General features: G+C 54.2%; 8 protein-coding genes across 8 annotated transcripts; 4 read left to right on the forward strand and 4 right to left on the reverse strand.

Moving 5' to 3' along the window:
• Nucleotides 1-682: 682 nt before the first annotated feature.
• CGCS363_v002327 (uncharacterized protein) lies at nt 683-1075 on the forward strand (the record flags this gene model as incomplete). Its single annotated transcript, XM_036634176.1, has 1 exon — nt 683-1075. One exon carries the CDS (start codon nt 683-685, stop codon nt 1073-1075), a length of 393 nt encoding a protein of 130 aa, XP_036500597.1.
• Nucleotides 1076-1308: 233 nt separating this feature from the next.
• On the reverse strand, nt 1309-1981 carry CGCS363_v002328 (putative RING finger protein; the record flags this gene model as incomplete). The annotated part of the gene is made up of 2 exons (XM_036634177.1): nt 1309-1901; nt 1963-1981. The coding sequence occupies 2 exons, from the start codon at nt 1979-1981 to the stop codon at nt 1309-1311; spliced, it is 612 nt and encodes a 203-aa protein (XP_036500600.1).
• A 1888-nt stretch (nt 1982-3869) lies between these two features.
• CGCS363_v002329 (Protein fmp-52) lies at nt 3870-4589 on the forward strand (the record flags this gene model as incomplete). Its single annotated transcript, XM_036634178.1, has 1 exon — nt 3870-4589. The coding sequence occupies one exon, from the start codon at nt 3870-3872 to the stop codon at nt 4587-4589; it is 720 nt and encodes a 239-aa protein (XP_036500599.1).
• Nucleotides 4590-5594: 1005 nt separating this feature from the next.
• On the forward strand, nt 5595-6262 carry FMN1 (Riboflavin kinase; the record flags this gene model as incomplete). Its single annotated transcript, XM_036634179.1, has 2 exons — nt 5595-5711; nt 5774-6262. 2 exons carry the CDS (start codon nt 5595-5597, stop codon nt 6260-6262), a joined length of 606 nt encoding a protein of 201 aa, XP_036499636.1.
• A 397-nt stretch (nt 6263-6659) lies between these two features.
• On the reverse strand, nt 6660-8978 carry CGCS363_v002331 (Transcription activator of gluconeogenesis; the record flags this gene model as incomplete). The annotated part of the gene is made up of 3 exons (XM_036634180.1): nt 6660-6710; nt 6759-8563; nt 8732-8978. The coding sequence occupies 3 exons, from the start codon at nt 8976-8978 to the stop codon at nt 6660-6662; spliced, it is 2103 nt and encodes a 700-aa protein (XP_036499637.1).
• Nucleotides 8979-14558: 5580 nt separating this feature from the next.
• atB-1 (Efflux pump atB) lies at nt 14559-16842 on the reverse strand (the record flags this gene model as incomplete). The annotated part of the gene is made up of 7 exons (XM_036634181.1): nt 14559-14722; nt 14824-14893; nt 15013-15049; nt 15313-15841; nt 15904-16104; nt 16155-16456; nt 16505-16842. The coding sequence occupies 7 exons, from the start codon at nt 16840-16842 to the stop codon at nt 14559-14561; spliced, it is 1641 nt and encodes a 546-aa protein (XP_036499634.1).
• Nucleotides 16843-18696: 1854 nt separating this feature from the next.
• On the reverse strand, nt 18697-20885 carry exgD (putative glucan 1,3-beta-glucosidase D; the record flags this gene model as incomplete). Its single annotated transcript, XM_036634182.1, has 2 exons — nt 18697-20267; nt 20315-20885. 2 exons carry the CDS (start codon nt 20883-20885, stop codon nt 18697-18699), a joined length of 2142 nt encoding a protein of 713 aa, XP_036499635.1.
• A 402-nt stretch (nt 20886-21287) lies between these two features.
• Nucleotides 21288-22536, forward strand: CGCS363_v002334 (2-oxoisovalerate dehydrogenase subunit beta; the record flags this gene model as incomplete). Its single annotated transcript, XM_036634183.1, has 2 exons — nt 21288-22449; nt 22499-22536. The coding sequence occupies 2 exons, from the start codon at nt 21288-21290 to the stop codon at nt 22534-22536; spliced, it is 1200 nt and encodes a 399-aa protein (XP_036499632.1).
• Nucleotides 22537-22870: the final 334 nt, after the last annotated feature.

The raw sequence follows: 22870 nt of genomic DNA on the forward strand, positions 1-22870 counted from the left end.
GTGGCATGGCATGCATGCCGACTCGTCGTCTTTGAGGGATGGTCTGTCTTGCCTTGTTGTGGGGGAATGTGACAAGGCATGCTTCCAACGTATGGAAGTGTGTCCATCATTCTTCAGACGTGCTGTACGGCCGACGGGAGCAAGACTGTCATATAACCCGGTGGGCGAAGTTGCCGCATGCGGCGGCGAGGCTCGACGGCCGAATGCAGCGCGGAGGTATCACCGCCGTCCAATCAGCCTGTGGGGATGATTTCGGAGGTCTCTACGACTCGGAAAGCGTTTCCCGCAGCAGCATGATTCCGGAGAGCATTGTGCGATGGGTGAGACTCATCGGGGGAGCTCTCGGGAGCTGGCCCAGGTAGAGCTCCGGGAGGTAAACTGCATCACGGGCCAGTGCACCGAAAGAATTGGCCACCATGCAGCGCGCGATGTGCGTCAGATTCGAATTCGCTCAGAGTGATGTGAAAATAAGCATGGCGACGAGCTGGGGGTGCGCCGCAACTGCCCGTCTCGTCTGTTGGACGTATTGATGACGTCACCGAGCCGAAGAATGATGGCACGTCGATGCAGCAGCTCCCACCACAGTGGAAGCTCGTCACTCCTACACACAACAAACAGATCAACCTCGATTGACCTCTCTTAACTTCGATTCTACGAGCAAATCCTTACACGGTCCGTCAGTATGGCATTTCAAGCTCTCCGATCCGTCAACCTCCGCGCAGCAGCGGGCTCCCTCAGAGCTCCCTCGACAACACGCGCCCTCACCGGCACGGCGACCGCACGCCTGCCGTACAAGGACACCCAAGACCGCAACTCCATCAACACGGGCACCACGGAGGCGACCAAGTCGGGGCGCGACCAGGACGCCGCCAAGGACTCTGAGGCGTTTGACCCGTCCAAGACGCGGCCCGAGACGGAGCGCAAGGAGGGCAGCGACGAGCTCCACGCCTCCGGTGCGAATCAGAAGCTGTCGAAGCCGCAAGGCGAGAACCCGAGTGGAAAGGGCGCGGGCAAGGAGGTTAGGAAAGGAGGAAAGAGCGGCGGCGGCAGCGCCCCGAAGGCGGGTACCCCTTGAGGGATGAATACTTGGTTGGCATCATGAGAGAAGCATGGGCGTGTGTACACAAAATCATCAACAGCATCAGGACAGAGACGGCGTTTGTCTCGACATAATCATGATTTGAGCATATCTGAAGGCCGTGTGATGCCTTATCCGCCGCCGTGAACGTTTCAACAGACTCCGAGGATATCAGTGCAGCCCCAACTCCAAACACCTTCGTCACCGCCCATTCTATTGCTTCCTCGTTCTTAGGCGTACAGCCCGTCGGGGTCGTCATTCTCCTCGTCGTCGTCCACGACGATCTGCTCCTTCTTCTTGGTCAGGTCCTTCCGGCACATGGGACAGCTGCCCTTGCTGCGCAGCCAGGGGCTGACGCACTCGAGGTCGAAGCGGTGGCTGCTGTGGCACGGCAGCTCGACGATGAGGGGGTACTGGTCGTCGAGGAACTTTTCGGCGCAGATGGGGCAGGCCTCGTCCTTGCCGAGGGACTTTTTGGGGACGCGGTCGAGCGAGTCGAGGTACTCCTGGCTGACGCCGGGGATCTCGGAGGGCGGGCTGTTGATGTCGGACTCGAGGGCCTCGACGAGGGAGGAGAGGAAGCGGGCGTTGTCGTCGTTTGGGGCCGTCGAGAAGAGGGTCTGGAACTGCTGCTGGAGAAGGTGGTACAGTGCGGCTGCGTCGACGGGCGTGGGCGTCGCGTGAGGGTTCGTGTGGCGGTGCTCCTGGGGCGACGAGGGGGCGGCGTCGGTCGTGAGGTTGGCGAGGAAGGAGGTGAAGGAGGACATGTCGATGCGGCGGGTCCCGGACTGGGTGGAGGGCCCGGGCTTGATGTTGTGCTCGACTGCGTGTAAGTCAGTATCAGACGTGAAGGGTAGAGTTTGGTGCTGCCGGGGAGTATCTACCTTCGTACTGGGTGGCCATTGTGGGCGACTGTGTCCGCTGGTCGTTACTGTGAGTTGGAGAAAAGACAAGTCTGATGAAGAGCGAAAAGGTGCCGTGCGGTCGGATCAGAGCAGCTTTTGGAGCAAGGGTGAGGCTGCAACGGCGATGATGTGGCTAGGCAGTGAGGCAGTCGTGTGGTGTCGCAAGTTCGGTCGGCGGAGGATTGCTTGGTGAGGGGAAGGTCAGGGATGGCGGGGTGAAAGAGCTTCTGTGCTTCTGCTTCTAACGCATGCTACAGGGATCAGCACCCCGCGTCGAAGGCAGAAAAGTGTGGCTGCACCGCCGCCCTCGCCTCACCTTCCAACCTCCAACCTCACCGCAGCTTGTGCTCGAGGTGTTGACCTCACCTTGGACCCGTCGCCCGCCGCTGCCGAAAGTCTGTTGCAGGACTGGAATTGGCTTCATCATGTGAAGACGTTTCTCGCAGATCTCTGTAAGCAGCTGCCGGTTCTTGGCCAGGCAATTGACGATTTTCTCGGGAGGGCCGAGTCGCCATTCCGCTCAGGATTCCGCTATGGAGCTCCAGGCCGGCGGAGTATCCGCACGTCACCTCATCTTTATCGCCGATGAGTGCTCCAAAGAGACCGGGGAGATGGATCTCGTTGCTACTTTGCACCGAAACACCCCACGGTCTTGGCGATGGCATCAGGGTACCTTGCCTTTGAGGCTTGCGGCAGACTGAGAGCTTTTTTTTCTCTTGCAGCAATGAAAGATGAGGTCAGGCGCCGCGTCCAGTCGGGACAAATCCCAGAAGCCATGGATCCCGCGGCGATAAGGCAGCAGGCACGCCGAGCTCTCCGTCTAAGCGGAGTTTGCATGATCAGCTAGCTGCTGCGGACTTGCCAGGTTTCCCCCGACTTTTTTTTTTCTTCATCCCATCAGCGTGTATGTGTTGGTTCTCGTTGCTTCTGGTTTTCCGTGGGCGGTGCCGGATTTCTCTCGCAGTCTCGTCTTTGCGGTCTCGAGCGACAAAGTCCAGGGCGGAGAGAAGTCAAAATGAAGCGAGCGGTGCTAGTCATGAGCCGTAGCAGCGTACGTGCTCATTCATGCAAAGGTGGCCGCGCTGCAGAGACGGAGCTCGCGAACCTAAGGTGGATCAACATCGCAGGTCACAGAGCGAACAGCTCCAGCTGATGTGTAATCCATGGATGGTCAGGGAAGCAAAAGCATGGCATGACAAGATCAGCATCGCCGTTGGAGTGTGGGGCATCCAGAGGTGTGAGACCGTGATAGAAACCCGCTCCGACCTCCCTGTCTGAGCTTAAAAAACTAGACCGTACCGACTCTGCTGCCCGTCGTCCCTTCACCCCTCCATCCCTGCCGCTACTCCTCCTCCGTCCCAGCTGCTAGTTGGAAAGCACCCGAGAGCTACTCTGCTCTGAAGTTACAGCCTTTCGTCATCTTCGAGCCCAGCCCTGCCCTCACACCCCAAAACACTCGAGCGAGAGCAACAGCCTTTACCAATCATCCATTCAACCTGCTCCTCCTCTCAATTCCGCCTATCCCCTCATCTGGCCTCGTCGCACCCCCTCACGGCCTTGTCTCACCAAGCACACACAGACGTCAGGCCGTAAAGCAGGAAAAGGAAGAAGACGCAAGTCCCATAAAGCCCGGCCTCGACAGCATCAACCTCTCCCACAGACGTCCTGCCCTCTCTTCCTCTCTTCTCATTTCTGTCCATTCACACACGGACAATAAGGAAGCGCCGACAGCTGCAGCATCACAGACCAAATCGTCCTACCAAGCTACCAAACCGCCGGGTCTTCAACGGTCGTCGTATCATTCTCGCATATCGCTCACCGCAACCTTGCCCACCGCTCATCAAAGCAGCACCTCTTAAGCTTCACTTTCTACAGAAACGCACACCATGGCGCACTCGGCCGCAGTCATCGGCTCAACCGGCCTCGTCGGATCCCACATCTTGTCGAACCTCATCAACTCGGAGGCCTTTGCCGTCGTCAACACAATCTCCCGCCGTCCCCCCAAGGCCGGCGGCCTCACCCTCAAGCCCATCATCGAGGCCGACACCTCCGCGTGGCCGCCGAAGCTCGCCGCCCTGCAGCCGCTGCCGACCGTCGTCTTCTCCGCGCTGGGCACCACCCGGGCCGCCGCCGGCGGTATCGCCGAGCAGTGGAAAATTGACCACGACCTCAACGTCGAGCTCGTCAAGGCCGCCAAGGCAGCCGGCGTCAAGGCCTTCATCTTCGTCTCCTCCGCCGGCACCCGCGGCGCCATCTCCGGCCAGGCGCCGTACTCCAAGATGAAGAACGGCGTCGAGGATGCCATCAAGGAGGCCGAGTTCGACCACGGCATCATCCTCAAGCCCGGCATGATCCTCGGCCAGCGCGAGCAGGGCCGCGCCGGCGAGGGCATCTTCCAGAGCGTCATCAAGGGGCTGGGCATGGTCAGCCGGGCCGCCCAGGACAGCCTGGGCCAGGACGCCGAGGTCATTGCGCGCGCCGCCGTGCACGCTTCCGTCCTCGTCGAGCAGGGCAAGGCGCCCAGCGGCCTGTGGGTGATTGAGGCCCACGACATCGTCCGCCTCGGCCGCACAGAGTGGAAGCACGGCGCCTGGCCCCGATCGTAGATTTGGAGTCAAACTGTGTCTCTGGGGTGGTGGAACGTTACGGGAGCGATGAGTCGCTGCCATCGGCCGGCCGTCCGTCGGGAGAATGTCCCACCTGTGTCTTGTCGTCCCGCGGCTCATTTCCGCCGTGACACGACGCCGGCGAGATTTCTCGGGATAATGGCGTGTCCATCGTTTCCTGTGGCGTGCATTGGCACCCCGGAGCGTGTTTCGTGCGGTGTCACGACGTCCAGGAGGTGAAGTCGTTGGTGTAAGTGCGTGGGCTTGTCCGGCTCGGAGTTGGCCTCGCCAGCCCCGGTTTTCTACACTCTATCTGTTCCTGTCAATATTCCTTGTTTCCTTTTCTTGTTGATATCCCCGTGTAAACGCTCCTGTATGAAATACCACCACTGTCTTTAGAGGTCAAGCCCAGGCAACGTTTTGTCCATTGGTCTTTGGTTTGAAGGGTCGTTAGTGTTGCAGCAAAATTATACCACGAAAAATACCAGTCTGCTGTTCCCGGAACCGAGCCGGTTGGACCTCCCGTCCCTGTGAAGCGTCATGCGGTGAATCATTGGACGATAGCTATGCATGCAATATGCAAGAAAAACAGAGGGTCAGACGGCTTGCCGCTCATCTCACAAACCGTGGATCTTCCGGCGCTCGTGCCCCACATCCCACTGCAGACCCGATCCGCCAGTGGCCGATCGTTAAACTGATAAACGGAGCCTTATCGAACCTGCCCGAACCGTGACCCCTCCATCACATCACAGCTGCGCTGCCCCACCACATCTCATCGGCGGCGACTCACTCGCAATCTCTCTCTCACGACCACCCTCGAGGTTTTGCTTACCGTCACACTGCTTTTCGGGTTCGATCATCTGAACTTGCGCGCGCGCGTCTTCTCGTCTGGGTCTTAAACACAGCGTCTCGCCCCCCGCATTTCAAGATTCACAGAGAGACACACAGGTGTCATATTCTCAGTCTCACTCGTGATTAATCAGCACACACACACACACACTCACTATGGCGGAAGAGACATCACGTCCCCTCATCGTCGGCCCCGACTCTGGCCCCGAGGCCCCCTTCCCGCTCAAGATGGAGGGCAAGGTCATCTCGGGCTTCGGTCGCGGATCCAAGGAAGTGAGTCCCACCCCTCCTCCTTCTCCTCCATCCCGCAGCAGCGCAGATCTAACCCACCAAAGCTGGGCATCCCAACCGCCAACCTGCCCGTCGACTCCTCCCAAACCCCCTGGATCGACGACACAAAGTCGGGCGTCTACTTCGGCTGGGCCTCCCTCGCCCTGCCCGCCTCGCACCCGGACCGCGTCGCCGCCGGCCACGGCCCCGCCCAGCCCACGCTCGAGTTCCAGCTGTACCCCATGGTCATGTCCATCGGCTACAACCCCTTCTACAAGAACACCGTCCGCTCCGCCGAGGTCCACGTCCTCCACAAGTTCGCCGCCGACTTTTACGACTCCCACATGCGCCTGCTCATCCTCGGCTTCGTCCGCGAGGAGAAGGACTACAAGTCGCTCGACGCCCTCATCAAGGACATCAACCTCGACTGCGACGTCGCGCGGGGCTCCCTCGACAGGCCCGCCTGGGCACCCCCCGCCGAGCTGCGCCCCGGAGCCGACAAGGCCGGCACGCTGGACGCGGGATGGCTGGTGGAGCCCCTGCCCAAGAACTAGACTATGTTTTTCATGATCACGATGTAACCCGGAGTAAACCACGCGATATTCAGCGTTTAGAAATTCTAGAATTGAAGATATAAAACCTGGGGAATCTGTTCTTGTCGAAAAAGGGGGCTCTGCTTGGGGAGGTGTGACTGTCCCTCCTTGCCCCTGGGGGTGGCTGAAGTGAAGCTGCGCGGGAGAAAGGAGGAAAAAAAAGAAACAAAATCGGCAGAAGCCCATGAATATGAACCGTTTACCCATCAAGCCCCAGATGCGCCGTCCGGCTCTCCTCTCTGCGATGGTAGACACAGGAGAGCCGTGTGTTCGATTGGTTATGAAACTCGCAACCCGTTTCCAAACGCCTCCCATGCCTTCATATATGCCCTGGTCGCCCCTTTTTACACACACCGTCTCACACAGCCAGTTGATGCGGTTCCTTGTTCTGGTAATAGCACGGCAGGAACTGGAAAGAGTCAGCAGCCGACACACAAAACACACTCGGGGTACTCACATTCACCACGATCAACATGGGGATATCAAACACGTCTCGCTTAATCATCCAGCAGTACCGGCAGTCCACCTTGCCGTCCTTTTCAATCTTGGAGATGCCGTGCTCGCCGTCGATGCGGGTGACGCGGTTGCTGAGGATGCTCTTGCGCGGGTCCTGCTGCGGCGTCATGTCGGACGAGGCGGCGGCCTCCGTCTGCTCCTTTGTGCGGTACTTGAGCACGCGGCACGTGCGGTTGACGCTGCCGCGGCTGTCGCCGAAGGCGAGGTGGGAGAAGTCGTCGTAGAACTCGACGACGCTGTCGTCGTCGAGGATCTCGGCGATGAAGACGGGCTGCTTGCGCGGCGCGCCGCCCTCGCCGTTCTTGATCTGGTCGACGAGCGCGGCGGACGGCACCTTGGGCGTCGAGAAGCCGGCGCGACCCGTGTTGCGCCCGCTGTTGGTCGCCGAGGATGGGGTGCCGCCCGTGTTGACGTTGAGGTTCGGGTCGTTGCCGAGCAGGACGTCCTTGGTCCAGCCCGTGAGGGCGATGAACTCCTTGTTGACGGCGGCGATCTCGCCCGTGCGGCGGAGGACGATGGTCGGCGCGGAGCAGTGGTGCATGAACTCCTCGTACTCGAACAGGGTGCGCTGGAAGCACTTCTCCATGAAGATGAGGTCCTGCCGGCTGAGCGTCTTGGTGCACGCGATGAAGGACGGGCGGATGCTGGCGAGCGCCTTGGCGATGCGCAGCGTCCTGTTGGCGGAGAAGCGTTTCGGGAGGTATTCGATGAGGGCGTGGAAGCCGGCTAGGTAGGGGTACGGCTCCTTGACGGTGTCGTAGATGGACGAGGGGTCGCGTTGCCGCTTGCCCAGCAGGGAGTGGGGGCCCGACTTCTGTGGCTGGCCGGGCTTCTTGTTGTTGTTGTTGTTGTTGCCGGCCTTGGGGCGCGAGGGGGCGGATATGGTCTGGGAGTTTCCAACAGCGCCAAAGTTCCCACTTGGAGATCCTTCAAACGTAAAGTTAGTAGGTTGCGGGCTGGCGGTGTTGTCTGTGCTTGGGCTATGTAGGCTTGTTGGGCCGGCAGCGATGGCGTAGGCATGTGGGAGCCCATGTTGCAAGTTGCCTTGTTGGTACATGCCGTTGGAAGACTGGTCTACACCCATGAAATCGTTGATCATACCGCTATCGTAGACTTGGCCAAACTGATTGTTGCCATTGCCAAAGACGTTTGTGGATCCAAAGTTGACCGCTTCACCACTTGGTCCGGATAATGAGCCGTCCCGCGGCGGGGTCTCCGCCGCGCCGGACGACATGTGCCCGAGCATGCCAAACTCCATGGCGCCGTACTGGCTGCCGAAGTTGAGCCCTTCCAGGTCAAAGTTGAAGATGGCCGGGTTGCTCGGGTCGAATAACGTATTGAACGGGTCGTTGGTGACCTGCGGCGAGATCATGCCGCCAATGGAACGGCCGTTGTTGCCGCCCGGTTGCGGGAACGACGGCGATATCGGCGACGGCTGTGCCTGGAACGGGAGGCCTTCGGGGATGGCGACGGGCGTCTGCTGGCCCGAGTACACGGGGAACGAGGTGGTGGAGCTCTGGCCAAAGTACGTGCTGCCGGCGGTCGAGGCCGTGTCCGAGGTCCCGCTGTGATGCCGCTGGCCGTTGGGACGGGTCGGGGCTGCGTTGGGGTTGTAGTTGGGCCCGAGGACCGGCCGGAGAGCCTCCGGCGGCGCATCGTGGAGATACTTTGCCTTTTTGCGAACACCGTCCTGGCAGGCGTCTGCAAGGCCGCGCTTTATGCATCGCTGACAAGGTCGTTCATCTCCTAAAGCCATCACATCAGCACAAGGTTTAGTTGCGAAAGAGGCCGTATACGAGACGAAAGATGACATGGACCTCCGATTACCACGGAGGAGGGACAATCACACGAATTCACTTGCTACCACAAGACTGTCGCGAGAGCCGGACCCTGAGGAATCGAGCAGGAGCTTACCGCAGGTCAGATGGGCTCGTTGGCAGGCGAAACATGCCCGGCGAGCCTTCTTCCTCCTCGGCCGTGAAGGGTCCTTGGGATCGTACTTCTTCTTTACCTCGCCGTTGTTGTCGTTGCCGCTATCGTGGGACTCGGCCATCTTCTCGTCGTCGTCGTCTTTTACGGGCGTCTCGTCGTCGTACTCGTGGTCATTATCTGACATGGCATCCGAGACCTCAGTCCCGGGCTCCTCGAGGCCGTCCGGCATATTGTCTTGGTTTTATATGCAAGCCTCTCTCTCTCCTCAGGCAGAACAGAACAGCGACAACGGCGAGCCAAGCTTGCCGCGGTGACGGGCACGGCGCTGCAAGGCCCTGGTCCAGGACTGTTCCCTGGATGCTATGTTTGCGAAACCACACGGCTCACTCCCAGACGTGCCGTAATGTGCTTGGTGTCGCAGTGGCAGGCGTCGTAGAATAGGGAAGGGAATATGAAAATCCTCCTGCGGTCAGAAGTGAAGTGGCACACGCCGGGATCCGTCTCGTGCAGCACACGCGTACACACACACACACAAGGTCAAAGTGCAGCACCGCCGTGGCTTGCTGTCTTCCCAGTTCACCTACACCTATATGCGCAGGGGCGAGCCTTCGAGTCCGCAAATGGGAGTCGAGCCGGGTACAGTCTCCCGCGGGCCGTGGGGTGGAAGATGGCAGGGACCGAAATAGGCGCTGTGCGCTCCCGCGATGTAGACGGGAGGCTGTTCGTTCCCTCTTTTCACCAGATGCGCAGCGGCAGCAGCAGCAGCAGCAGCAGCAGGCAGGCAAACAAGCTGCAGGACAGGCCAGGGAAGACGAGGCGAGGGAAGGGGGCAGGGCGTTGGTCTCTCTCTGGGTGAGCTCGTATTCTCAGCAGTCAGGAGTCTCCAATGGTGTGGTGGTGGAGAGAAAAGAGGCGTCTCTTGTGCGACGTGCTCGTCACGGCAGGACTAGGACTCGATAGTTGGCGCAGTCGTTTGGAGACCGGTGTTCGCGTCGCGGACCACATGAGGTCACGGGGACGGGGACGGGGACAGGGTCGAGGGGCGGCGGATGGGAGACTGGCGGCGCAGGACCGGGGTGATGTGACGGGAGTTTTGAGAGGTCGAGGCGTCGAAGGGTGTCTGCAGGTAGCCGTGGCCCTCGTGCTTGCAAGAGACAAGCATCGACACACGAGCACGCGGACGGTGAGAGTGTTATTGTCTCTGTGGGACGGAGACCTCGTAGGGCTTGCGGTCACGGTCGCCGGCGGAATTGCAGCGGTTTCGGGGGGAACTGTCGTCGGGGTCGAGGTCGGGATCGGGGGCCGTGATGTTTATCCTCGGTCGGGTGGAAGAGGAGCACGCGAGAGTGGTCGTTTTGGAGCTGACCGAGAAGAGCAGGCGGGAGAGAGAAGGGTCGGCAGAGTACCGTCGCAGCAGTAGCAGACCCCGGCAGCAGTGGCTAAACAGTTTTACACCGGCCCAGCGAGGTATGGAATCCCAGCCTCGCTGCCGTTGGTCAAAGATTTGCTGCTGAGCTGCGGGGTTCTCTTGGAGAAAATGCCAGCCCGGCGATTGGCCGATCCGCCCATCATGTGGATATCGCCAGCCGGTGCCCCACCCTGTATCGGCTACTTGGAGAAGACGGGGCAATGGGCAGCGAGCATGCCGCACACGCCGTTCCTGGTACTTTTCACCTACCCAGGGGCGTTAGTCAGCCACGTTAAGCGCAAAACACCCCCTACTCACGTAGGGGGCGAAAAAACAGGGTTTCTACCTAAAAAAGGGGGTTTCTAGCTAGTCGTATAAAAGTCGCGTTTTTCTCATTTTACTACTAAAAAATATCCTTTTTAAAACTATACTATAACTTAAAACTATATTTTTTTTAATTATTTTTTTAATCTTTATTACTAAGATATTTTACTAAAGTAATACTAATTTAATACTTACTAAATAAGCTATATAAGTATTATATATTATATAATATTAAGCTCTCTATTTTAATTACTCTAATAAGTTTCTATTTATAATACTATTAATCTAAGTTATTACTAAAAACTATAAAATATCCTATATAATAGTAAAGAAGTATTTAAAAGTTTTAGAAACTAATTATAATTTCTCTATACTACTTTAAGAAAGTAGCTAACTAAAAATAGTAATAGAAGTTAAAGATTTAGCTTTAGTAGTATTTATAATATAGCTTAATACTACTAGCTTTTTAGTAACTTTAATAATTTTTAAAGAGATAGCTAATTTATTTTAAGTTATTTAAAATATAAACCTTATATTAAACTACTTTATAATATCCTAAATAGCTAACTACTTAGAGTTTTAAAAAAGATTAAAAATTAAGCTTATTAAAGTTTATTAGAAAAATACTAAGTTTAACTTAGTATTAATTTAGAAGTTTTTTAATTAGTATAATACTATAGTTTAAAAATATAATTTTAAGCTCTCTAAAATATAAAATACTAATAAATTTAGTTATTATATTAACTACTTTAGTAGCTATATATATATTATTTTACTCTAAGGATAATAGAAGTAGAGTAAATTATAAAAAGTTATTAATCTAACTAATAGAGAGTTATATACTTTTATTAGTATTAATAATACTATTAGAGATATTATCTTAGCTTACTTTATTTTTAAAATATAGCTAATTACTACTTAAGCTAATTATAATATTAATAAAAGTATTTACTTTATATAGTTTTTTATTACTTTCTCTAATTAAGAAATTATAATAGATTATATGAAGTATTTTAATATATATTTATTTAAATACTTAATAAAGTTCTAGTAATTTAAATATATTATAGAGTTATAATTTAATATTAATATTTATAAAGGTTATTCTAATTAGCTTAAGATATATAGTATTATACTAAAAGTTTATATTAAGTTATATAGAGATATCCTCTAAAAAGAATCTAATATAAAGCTATATTATTTACTCTTTCTAAATAGCTTCTCTAAGTATATTAATATAAATCTTATAAAATACTATATTAACTTTAATATTATTATTAAGTTTTTTCCTTTTTATGCTATATATCTACTTTAACTTATAAATATAAGAGTCTTCTAGCTATTTAAGAAAACTTATTAAATAATACTATAAGAGTTTATATAAAGTAGTAACTTTACTTTTATATATAGAAACTTTATTAATAAGTTTTAGTAGATAATAGATATAGCATTTATTTAAGCTAATATTATAGTAAAGTTTAAAAAGTTAAATATCTAGTTAATTAGAGATAATATAGTTCTCTCTTAATTAGTTAAATATATATAGTTAGCTTAAGTTAATATACTTAGTTACCTCTTCTACTACTTACTAAATAAAGATAGGTTTAAGAAAGCTATACTATAAGTAGATATAATTAAGTAATATTATACTACTAAATAAAGCTCTTTTATTTAGAGAGGTTATAAAGTAATTAAAGCTATAATTAGTAAGAGTAATCTATACTATAAAAGAAACTAAGAGTATATTATTAATTAGAATAAATATATAGAGATATAGTAATATAAATAATAAACTTAATAAGGTATTAAACTAGCTTACTTATTTATTATAAACTTAATATTTATAGAAATTAAAGAGTATTATAAAAAGTAAATAGAAAAAACTTTATAGAAAGAGCTTAAGTAGTAATATACTACTATAAAAAAAGAAGCTTAATAATAAGAGAAAAAGTTAAAAGTAGAGTATAATACTAATAAGTATTAACTAATTAATAAGTATATAAAGAGGTTAAACTTTATATTATAGTTATATTATACTAATAAGTTTAATAATTTTATCCTTTTTAATAAAAAAAACTTATAATAAGTTAAGCTATTTAAGCTTTCTAAGTAGTAGATTAATCTTAACTTTATATTACTACTAAAAGAAGTATTTAATATTATTAAATACTCTAAAAGGCTTTTTAGCTACTTTAATATTAGAGAGTTATTAGCTTTAAGAGGGTACTACTTTAATAATAATAACTTAGAGGTCTTTAATAATATTAATAACCTTATTAAAGAAAATAGTAATAATATTATATTAAGTATTAATTTAGTTTATAACTTTAGTAATAATAATAATATTATTAATACTAATAAACTTAAGTTACTACTATTATTAACATTAGCTTTATTAACTATATTAATACTAATAGTAAAATAATAAACACTTTACTTTACTCTATAAAAAGGTTTAATATACTTCTATATTAATAATACTATAAAAAGTAACCTTCTAATTATATTTCTATTAATATAAGTAATAAAAAAATAGAAATATATTATTAATAATATAGAAAGTAATAATATAGTTATCTTCTATAGCTTATTAATACTTATATAAGATATATAGATATTATATATAGCTAAATAGCTTTACTTAAGAGTAATATAATAATACTACTTTTATTATTATATAATATAGTTAAGGTTAAAAATTATATTACGAAAAGTTATTAATTTAGTAAGTTAATACTAAAAAATGCTACTTTTAGTAATCTAAGTAGAAACCCCCTTTTTTAGGTAGAAACCCTGTTTTTTCGCCCCCTACGTGAGTAGGGGGGCTAGCGTTAGCCTGCGCCGCTTGGACCCCCGGGTACAGTTTTCGCCAGAGTCTTCACCCACGGCCCGCCCACCGAGGAGCGCGCGCGTCATCCAGGTCCTCGGCATGTCATTTGCAGCGTCCCTGACTGTAGAATCGTCTGTACTCGGTACCGTGTACGTACCTCGCCTCCGCGCTGCCTGCCGCCGACCTGTGCACCGCGATGCAGATGGCAGGCCACTTGGACCTGGCCGCAGTCCGAGCCTTGGAACAGACTTCAGTGTTCCTCGCGACGTGGACCGGGTTGGCCAGACCACGTTCGTGTTTCTCGATCTAATCTAGCATTTCTTATGTCAACGTCCTCAAATCTCTTCATCTCCGACAGTCAACGCTTAATAACAGTTACGACTCGCCGCCCCTTGGCTCCTTGGATACCCTCGTTTCTGTGTCAATATGCCCCAATCTGGTAGCACAGCATTACGTTAACGACGTCGATGCAAGCCACTCTATTGGACATCTGGCATTGCTGCTATCCAACCGCTGCATGTGAGATCCAATACGATCCACGGCCAGGTCCACGTCCCCCAGGTCAAGTCAGAGGTCGGTCAGCCTGCCGGGGAACCAAGCCGAGGGCCGAACCTTCCAACCTCAACTCAGCCCCTCAGCGAAACATGCCATGCTGCCTTTACGATGTGTGACTCCAAACACGGTCTCATGTCGACCGCTATTGCATTAACATTGGCTTAGCCGACGTGCCGAGCGTCGGTCTGCCTTCTATCTGCAGTCCAGCAACCACTAAAGGATGGGGGGGTATCTTATTGCATGTGCGCACAAATCCAACCGCTCCTCTCGCCCACCCACCATTGGCGGCCACTCGAACAACCTGCTCCTGTCGCGTCACCCACGAGTCTTCAGTCCGGCTGCCTCGAATCTGCCTCCGTCAATGACAGCCCAGGACCTCAGGGCACCTGCAGACGGCTGCTGCCGTCACGAATGACGATCGCCACGATCAACAGCCGCATCTGCTGCGCGCACTAGCCGTCCAGTTGTGCCAAGTGTCGTCGCAGCAAGCCTGCCTGGACCGGGAACAGCTGCAAAGTGCTGCATCCGACAGCAGGAACCACGCACCAACACCGCTGCTCCTCCGCACCGGTGGGTAGAGAAGTCTGTGCGGTGTGGCCGGCCGTGTCTGATCCTGAGGCGGCGGCCGTCATTTCCCTTCATCGCGTCGGCCCGCTCGCCAACGTCCGTCCGTCCACGGAGAATTTCTGGCGCTAAGTGTTCTTTGCGAACCGGCTGCGCTTTCTAATCTGCTTGCCGTACTTGAAAAAGATGTACGGGAACGGCAGCATCGCTACCGTCAGGAACCCGAGCAATGACGTCGCCCATTGGTATCCGAGCTCCGTGTACATCTGCGTTCCAAACAACGGGAATGCGGCTGTCAGGCAATCGTCTAGGTCAGCACTGACCGAGACACACGGGGCACAACCCGGCTGAGTGGGAGAGAGCGTTGTTGGTGCCACGGGAGGGTAAACTCACCAGCAAACATGCATCGCACAAACGCATTCGCAGCAAGGGCTGACGCTGCGTAGAGAGGATAGGCGTCCACCTGCGAAGCCCAACATTAGCATACTCATCTCTCATGTCGTGCAACGCCCGGGGCCTGGAGAAGGATTCCAGACCCCTGGCACCGCCGCCCAACCGGTGGGACAAGCAGAGGCCACTTACAAGAAACGTAAAGATGCCAGTAAAGACGAGGAGCACCCTTCAGACGGTCAGCTGCAGCTCACATGCACACACACAGTTGGAAAAAGGAAAAAGCAAGACGACCCCACGGTCCGTGGAGGGGCCTGACAAAGCGTGACTACGCCAGCACATGAACCTGCAGACGGCAGCCGGCCTGACGCAAGGACGGGCATGCCAGGTCACGGCATGAGCTTATATGCTGCGGAACCACGGGCCTTTTTCCATCTTGGGGCCATAGTTGCGATATGTCGTGTAAGGGGAAAATAGAAAGACTCGACTCACCCCGCGCCAAAGATTGCGCTTCCGATGATTGGCACAATCCAGTGTATCCAGGAGAAGGTCGTCCACGCGAAGATGAACAGCCCAATGGTGACGAGGAAGGCGCCGCAAATCACAGGAGGAAGGCGGAATTCGGGCTCGCTGGCCCCCTCGACGCCCGTCTCCTTTTCCAGGTCCGCCATGAGCCGGCTGCGGATGCGGTGCCACAAGGGGTCGGTCGCGGCCGCCAAGAGCATGCCCACCAGGAGGCCCAGGAAGGTGAGACCGACCTGCCAGAGGTTGAAGCCGTGGTTGGTCGTGAAGACGAGCGGGAAGGCGCCGAAGAAGAGGTACAGGATGCCGAGGAGGATGGCGCAGAAGACGCACAGGTTGAGCATCATGGGCTCGTAGATGAGCAGCTGGAAGGGCCGCAGCAGCGACAGGCCGATCGTCTTGGGGATGGACTTGGTCATCTTCTCGACGGGGGCCTTCCAGCGCTCGTCACCTGTCTGTTTCCGGATCTTGCGCGCCTTGGTCCGCAAGACGATCGGATCTGTACGGTGTCAGCACTCCCGCACCACCAGCTCAGGGGCGCACCCTCCACGAGGCACTCACGATATGTCTCGGGCACCAATACGACGATGGCCACCAGCAGAACAAACGTGATGATGATGAGCACGTAGTAGGTCCAGCGCCAGTGAAGGTACGTGTTGATGAAGCCACCAATCAGCGGTCCAATACACGGGCCAATGAAGGGGGCGAGCGAGTACATGAGCATTGGCGCCTGAAGCTCGTGACGCGCAAAGAGATCGCCAACTGTGACTAGTCAGCATACCCCGAGACGTGATGATGGCGACTGCACTCACCACTGCCCCCGGACACCGACAGGAACGCTGAGCCAGTAAGACCGTCGAGAAATCGGGCGATGATCATGGTTGTGATGTTCTTGCTGACGGCGGACGGGATGATCCAGATGAGATACATCACCCAGGAAACCAGGTAGATGGGCCGGCGCCCGTAGAACTCGGACAGAGGGCTCAGAAGCATTGGGCCGAGCGAGATGCCCAGTACAAACACGGACAAACCAACTGTAGACACGAGCTTCGACGTCCCGAACTCGGCGTTCATCTGCGCATACGTCGACGTGTAAATGGAACTAGCAGCGGTGCTGTGTCTTGTCAACACCCGCCCTTCAAATTCTCAGTCTGCCACTTACACGCATGTGCTAGCGAGAGACACAATCGAGACAATCACCCATTTCCTCAGTTTGCTCATGCTGCGCGGACACATGGGGTCGCTGTCGCCGCCGTCAAAAGATACTTCAAAGGGGTCCTTTTCGGGTTCCTGCGAGGGGCTGTCGTCGCTGCTGTCCAGGTCGTCGACGCCGTAGCCGTTGTTGCTCCTATTTCGGCTCAGGGAGCGTAGCGAGCGCGCGCCGGCGCTGGCCCCCGTTCGGATGCGCTGAAAGGTCGCATCGTCCTCGGCGGCGATCGTTTCGTCGTCGTTGTCGGCGCTCGATGACCGGCCGCTCTCAGCCTTTTCGACATCCGCCATGGTTGTTTGACAGTCGTCCTGATCAAAGGTTGTTTGAACTTCCAACAAATCTGGCAATGGCGAGCTTGATAGCAAACAAGCTGGGACTGCGGATGTCGGGTATTATGTACGGAAAGGGTCGACTTATTATGGGACCACTTCCGAGTTCCAGCATGTGGATCGTGACCGGGGACACTCTTTTTTTGCTGGATCTGCTACCACGATGAAATGTGTCGCAGGCAGCCCGGCGTGGTTTTTATTTGGAAGTGGTAGAAACAGGATCCTCTCCCATTGTAACGATCCAGACCCCGTGAAAACAAGTCGACGAGAGGGGGCAAACAAGCGTGATCTTGGGCCATTAGTCAAAGACGGACGAACGTCTCTAGGGCGCGCAACCTCTTTGGCAATTTTTTTGCCATTATTCAGCCCAGCTAGGGCGCGCGCTGTTGGGACCCAGAACGCGGCTCGCCTTTACGCCTTTTGGACCAGCTTGACCCGTGAACCCCCGGATTGGGAGGTGGATCTCGTCATTGTCATTGAGGCGAGGCGACCTCCACTCTGGGAAAAGGTGGACGCATTGGTGGACGGATGACGCCGCCATGGGGCCCTGCGATCTGGGAAAGACGCGAGACGAGGAGACTTGCCATGTGCAGCATCCGAACCAACGGACGAAGGGGTCCATCCAGTTCGAGGGGAGGGGAGGGGGGCTCAGCCAGTAGGGATGCCGCATGTTCATTCTTCCACGCGAGCACACCATCGAAGGCGAGCTCCCAACGCCGCATGTTTGTTAGTCAAGATGTAGCGGCGCCAGAATGTGATTGATAACAGCGATAGGCGGCGGATGACATCCGTGCTCTGTTAGCGGTTGATAGGAAAGCAAGCGGGGCTGTTTCGTTTTTTTCTCTCTGTTTCCCACGGAAATAGCCCGTCTCAACCTGACATGACGTTGACAAGCGTCTTTCCAGAAGTCGTAGAACGGGGGACCCTCGGCATCAGAGAAGAGTGGGTGAGACACCAGCCAGGAGGCGCCCGTCAGAGCGGGCTTCTTCAACAGAGTCGCAGGGCTAAAAATGGGAGACGCCGAGCGATCGGGTTGGATTGCGGCAATGCTGGAGAAACCTGACAGAAACACTGGCCCTGGACGCCCTGAGCTGCAACCCAACCTGAGCTGATCCGATGTGCCCTGCCTGGCCAACAGTTCTCGCGCCATTCGATAAGCTTCAATCGGCTTTTCCCATCTTCCATGTTCCCTACATTAGTTCGTGATCCGACCGGGCCCACGAAGCCGGTAAGTGGGGTTGCATTCCCACTGATTGCTGGATTGCTGCCCCCCCTCCGAAAAGGAAGACTCATTTCGCGTCGTCGGAGAGGGCGAAGCGCGAGCGCCGTCAACCCGCCTGCCGATCCCGACCGTCTGTTTTTCGTCCAGTCTGTGCTTCTTGACACCTGCCCCGAGCTCTCTTCGGCGCCGGTTACCGTAGCGTGGGATGGTGAGATCCTTCGGGCCACGTGCGATGACGGGCTGTCTGTCAGCAACGTCCGTGGACTTGTGTTGACGTCCCTGGAGATGGACGCATTTCTAATCAAGAATGATCAGCTTTGATGTACTGCGTAACTATGTCTAATGTGTAAGAGCTACAGTCTACGAACTCATGTCACAATATTGACGGCATCAAAATTTGACGGCTGAACCTCAGCGTGCTGTCGTTAAAGCTATCTAATACTGGCATCATGTGCGTCTCCAGCGTTATTATCATACATGACTACGTCTCCCTCATACATGTTCATCGTCATCGCTCACTCTATATGCCTCGTTCAGTCAAATGCAGGTTGCTCGCCCCAAACGCCAGTTGCATGCAAAAAAACCACGGCCCATCAGTAATACTCCGGCAAGCTGCTCCACGACGGCACCGTTCCGGAGCAGTCAAAGTCCCGGTCGTAGGCCTTGGCAGGCAGGATTCCGGCCGCGAGGCCCTTTTTGTAGCTCCACAGCGGCGAGCTCTCCGTGTCCCATGTCCAGTACCACCAGCCCCACCCCTTCTCGAACGAGTGCATCTGCGCCTCGGCGAACATTTGCAGAAACTGCTTGTAATCGCTGCTGAACCCGCTGGGGTCGCCGTTGGCCTTGTCGCAGCTGCACTGGCTGTCCTCTGTCGGGCACCGCGGCGTCAGGATCGACGTCGAAGAGTTGCCCGTGTCGTACGTGCCCGTCCACCGGTTGCCCCAGTTGACGTTGGTCACGTACTTGGCGCAGTCCGTGTCGGCCTGCGACCACTCGGCGAAGAGCGTCGGCCCGTAGCCCGTCGACGTGTCCATCGACTGCTCCGCCTGCTGCGTCCAGCCGTCGCAGGCGTACTGGACCTTCTTCTGGTGCGTGTACACGATCTGGTCCGTGTTAAAAATCACGTACTGGTGCACGTCGAGCGCCAGGTCGCTGTAGCCCGTCATCTTGCCCTGCCAGTTGCCGAGGCCCATGAAGCCGTCGCCAAACACCACGATGGCCTTGATCCCGTTGCCCTTGACGAGCTTGTAGGCCTGCTCCGTCCACGCGACGACACCCGTCGCGCTCAGCTCCGTCATCTTGGGCTCGTTGACAAGGCCGTAGAAGGCAACGATGTTCTTGTACCGGTCCTGCGCAAAGAACTTTGACAGCCGGTCGTGCAAGTCCAAGCTGCGCTGGGCGTTGGTGGCGCCGTCGGTGCCGTTGAGCCAGCCGATGACCCCCTGACGGCCAGAGTGGTTCCACCCGTTCTGACTGCCAGGCAGGCCGTGGACGTCGAGGTTGACGCGGAGGCCGTACTTGCGAGCCCATTCGATGCCGCGGAGGAGGTATCGCCATGACGTGCGGAAGAGGTACGGATCGCCGTCGTAGACCTCGATCGCCCAGTAGTTGAAGGGAATGCGTACGTGATCGAGTCCAGCATCCGCAATCTCCTTGAACGTGTCTTCCGTCACGAAGGACTTGTAGTGGTCCTCGAGTACCTGGGCCGTCTTTTTGGCGCCCAGGTGCGTGCAGAGGGTGTACTCGTCGATGATGCCGAGACGGGAGTCGTAGTTGAAGAGCGAGGGCGTGATGAAGGGCTCCAGGTTCAGCCAGCCACCGACGTTGACTCCGCGCGCCGGCCTTGATCCGTACGAGCCCCAGTCCTCGTTGAGCTTCGGGACCTTGCTATTGGCCTGCGTCGAGTCGTCCCAGTCGGTGTACAGGCCCATGACTGGCAGATCGCCAACCATCTCGTCGGTAAAAGTGACGTTGAAATCGGTGGTGTCGGCCCAGGACCACGGGTCGAGATAGGTACCGCGCCATTTCATCGGAATGCTGTTCTTGTCCTGGCCGTCGAGGTTTACCGAGCTCGAGTCGCTGTTGTTGGAGTTTTTCTTGCTGACCACCACTGCCACGACGATGATGATGATCAATAAGACCAAACAGACTCCAAGGCATATCCCTGGCGGCGGTTAGCTGGCGGTCGCGGACCTCTGCCGGATCACTTACAAAGCTTCTTCCTCTTCTTGATCGGCCCGGGTGGGTCATCCACGAGACGTTCCTTCTCGAGGCTGTTGCTGTCGGTGCTGCTCCATCCGCCGCCTCTCAGACCACGCGACCCCCGGCCCTCCTCGAGAATGGCGCCGCTGACCACCCGCTTCTTCTTGTGCCTGTCTTTCCGCGGTTTCTCATACGGCAAATCTCGGTACTCTTCCTTTTGCACTCGTCGCGGCCTCTCCCTCGGCGGATCCTTTTCCCTCGGGGCGTCTGCACTCTCTGCAGCGGCACGGCGTGCCCTTCGTTCCCTCCTTTCCCTCCGCAGCCTTTCCCTCTCCGCATCTCTTTCCGGGTCTCTTGGCCTCGCATCGGATCCCCGTCTCTTTGGTCTTCTCGTGTTCTCCTGGTTCAACTGTGCCAGCGCGTCCGCCGAAAGCGTCTGCGAGCCCCTGCTCTCTCCAGAATCGGTCGCTGGCCGTCTCGATCTCTGATCCTGTGACCGCCGTTTCTTGTGTTGATGTTTCCTGCCCGATGAGTCCCGCGGTCGGTGCGACGACGGTCTCGAGGATTCACCGGGCGCCATTGTTGGAGATGGAATGCCGTCGGAAAAAGTGCTAGACGTCGTTGCACTGGAATGCTACTGACCGGCGGCCATTCCAGATGGATATACGTGTTGACGCCAAGGATACCAAGATCGTAATCATGTCCACTGCCCTGTTTTGGCGCTGGGCTGGCGGCTCGGCTGTTGGCAGGGCAACAATCGCTCGGGCCTCTTATCAGGGCGTAAAGTGGCCGGCAGGGTCGGTCGCCCGCCAAGGGCCGCTGCGACCCCGCGAACGCCGCTGCAAGCCGAACTTACATCACCCGGGCGCGGGTTAGTAGGACAGCCTCCCTCGTCGAGCCGGCGGTCTCAGTTCCCTCGTCTTTAGACATTCATGGGAATTGGGTCTCGCAGTGATTCTGCCGGCTACAAATATCATACACAATGAGGTCCATTTCATTACGTCCACTCCGCCGAGCGCTGGCGCCGTCCGTGTCGACCCAGCTTCCCCTTGCCGTCTCTCGGCTTTACTCGACGCACCCGCCCAATGCGAAGCTCAACATCCCCGTCGACTACGCGACGACCTCTCTCCTCGCGCACTCGTCTCAGGCGGCCCTCAGCACGGTCGAGCTCCCAGCCGAAGTCCGCAATGGCACGACGAAGAAGATGAACCTGTTCCAGGCCATCAATGACGCCCTGTCGATTGCGCTGGCCGAAGACGACTCCGTCATGGTGTTTGGAGAGGACGTTGCCTTTGGCGGCGTGTTCCGGTGCACAATGAAGCTCGCCGAGACGTACGGCGCGGACCGCATCTTCAATACGCCCCTGACGGAGCAGGGCATCATGGGCTTCGCCATCGGTGTGGCAGCGGAGGGCATGCGGCCAGTGGCAGAAATCCAGTTTGCCGACTACGTATACCCGGCATTCGACCAGCTCGTCAATGAAGCGGCCAAGTTCCGATACAGAGACGGTGCTTGCGGTCGCAGCGTGGGCGGTCTCACGGTCCGGATGCCTTGCGGCGGCGTCGGCCACGGCGCCCTCTACCACTCCCAGTCCCCTGAGAGCTTGTTCACGCACATCCCTGGACTGCGAGTGATCATGCCGAGGTCACCTCTCCAGGCCAAGGGTCTCTTGTTGTCAGCCATTCGTAGCAACGACCCGTGCATCTTCATGGAGCCCAAGATACTCTACCGGGCCGCTGTTGAGCAAGTGCCCGCAGGGGCGTACACTCTGCCGCTGTCCAAGGCGGAGGTTCTGAAGGAGGGCAAGGACGTGACGATTGTGTCCTACGGTCAACCACTGTACACGTGCATGTCGGCCATCCAAAAGGCCGAAGAGGAGCTGGGCATCTCCGTGGAGCTCATCGATCTCAGGACGCTGTACCCGTGGGACAAGGAGTGCGTCTTTGAGAGCGTCCGCAAGACGGGCCACTGTATCGTGGTGCACGAGGCGATGGTCAATGCCGGCGTCGGCGCGGAGGTTGCTGCAGCCATCCAGGAGGACCCGGATACGTTCCTGCGACTGGAGGCGCCAGTTGCGAGGGTTGCGGGATGGAGCATTCATACGCCGTTGTTGTATGAGAAGTTCAACATCCCGGATGTTGCGAGTAAGTGGTCTTTGATGCGAGTCTTTGAACAGTTTGCTGACCTACCCAGGGGTTTACGACAATATTAAGCGGGTGTTGGACTACTGAGGCGGGAGGATGGACGTCAACTTTTAATACATACCCATGATGATCAATCTGAAGACGCGTGTGGGCTTAGACCTAGACTTTGGAAGGCAAAAGGATACCAAATTGAAGCTCAAGGCCGATCTACCGTTGCCATGTCGTGTTCGCTACTAGAAGACCAAAGTTATAAAATCAATCGCTCTTTGAATTGCAAGCAGTGATTGCAAAGAAAGAATCGTATCTGGTGTCCTGGCGAATTGATGGAAAGGTACAACTCGATTGTGCTTCATCCCACCTACAGTGGAGGTTGCGCGCTAACAATTAACGCCCCTTTCCTGGCCAATCCGTCGCTGCCCCC

This window comes from Colletotrichum siamense, assembly GCF_013390195.1.
Source record: "Colletotrichum siamense strain Cg363 chromosome Unknown KSG_Cg363_contig02, whole genome shotgun sequence".
Lineage (NCBI taxonomy): Eukaryota > Fungi > Ascomycota > Sordariomycetes > Glomerellales > Glomerellaceae > Colletotrichum > Colletotrichum siamense.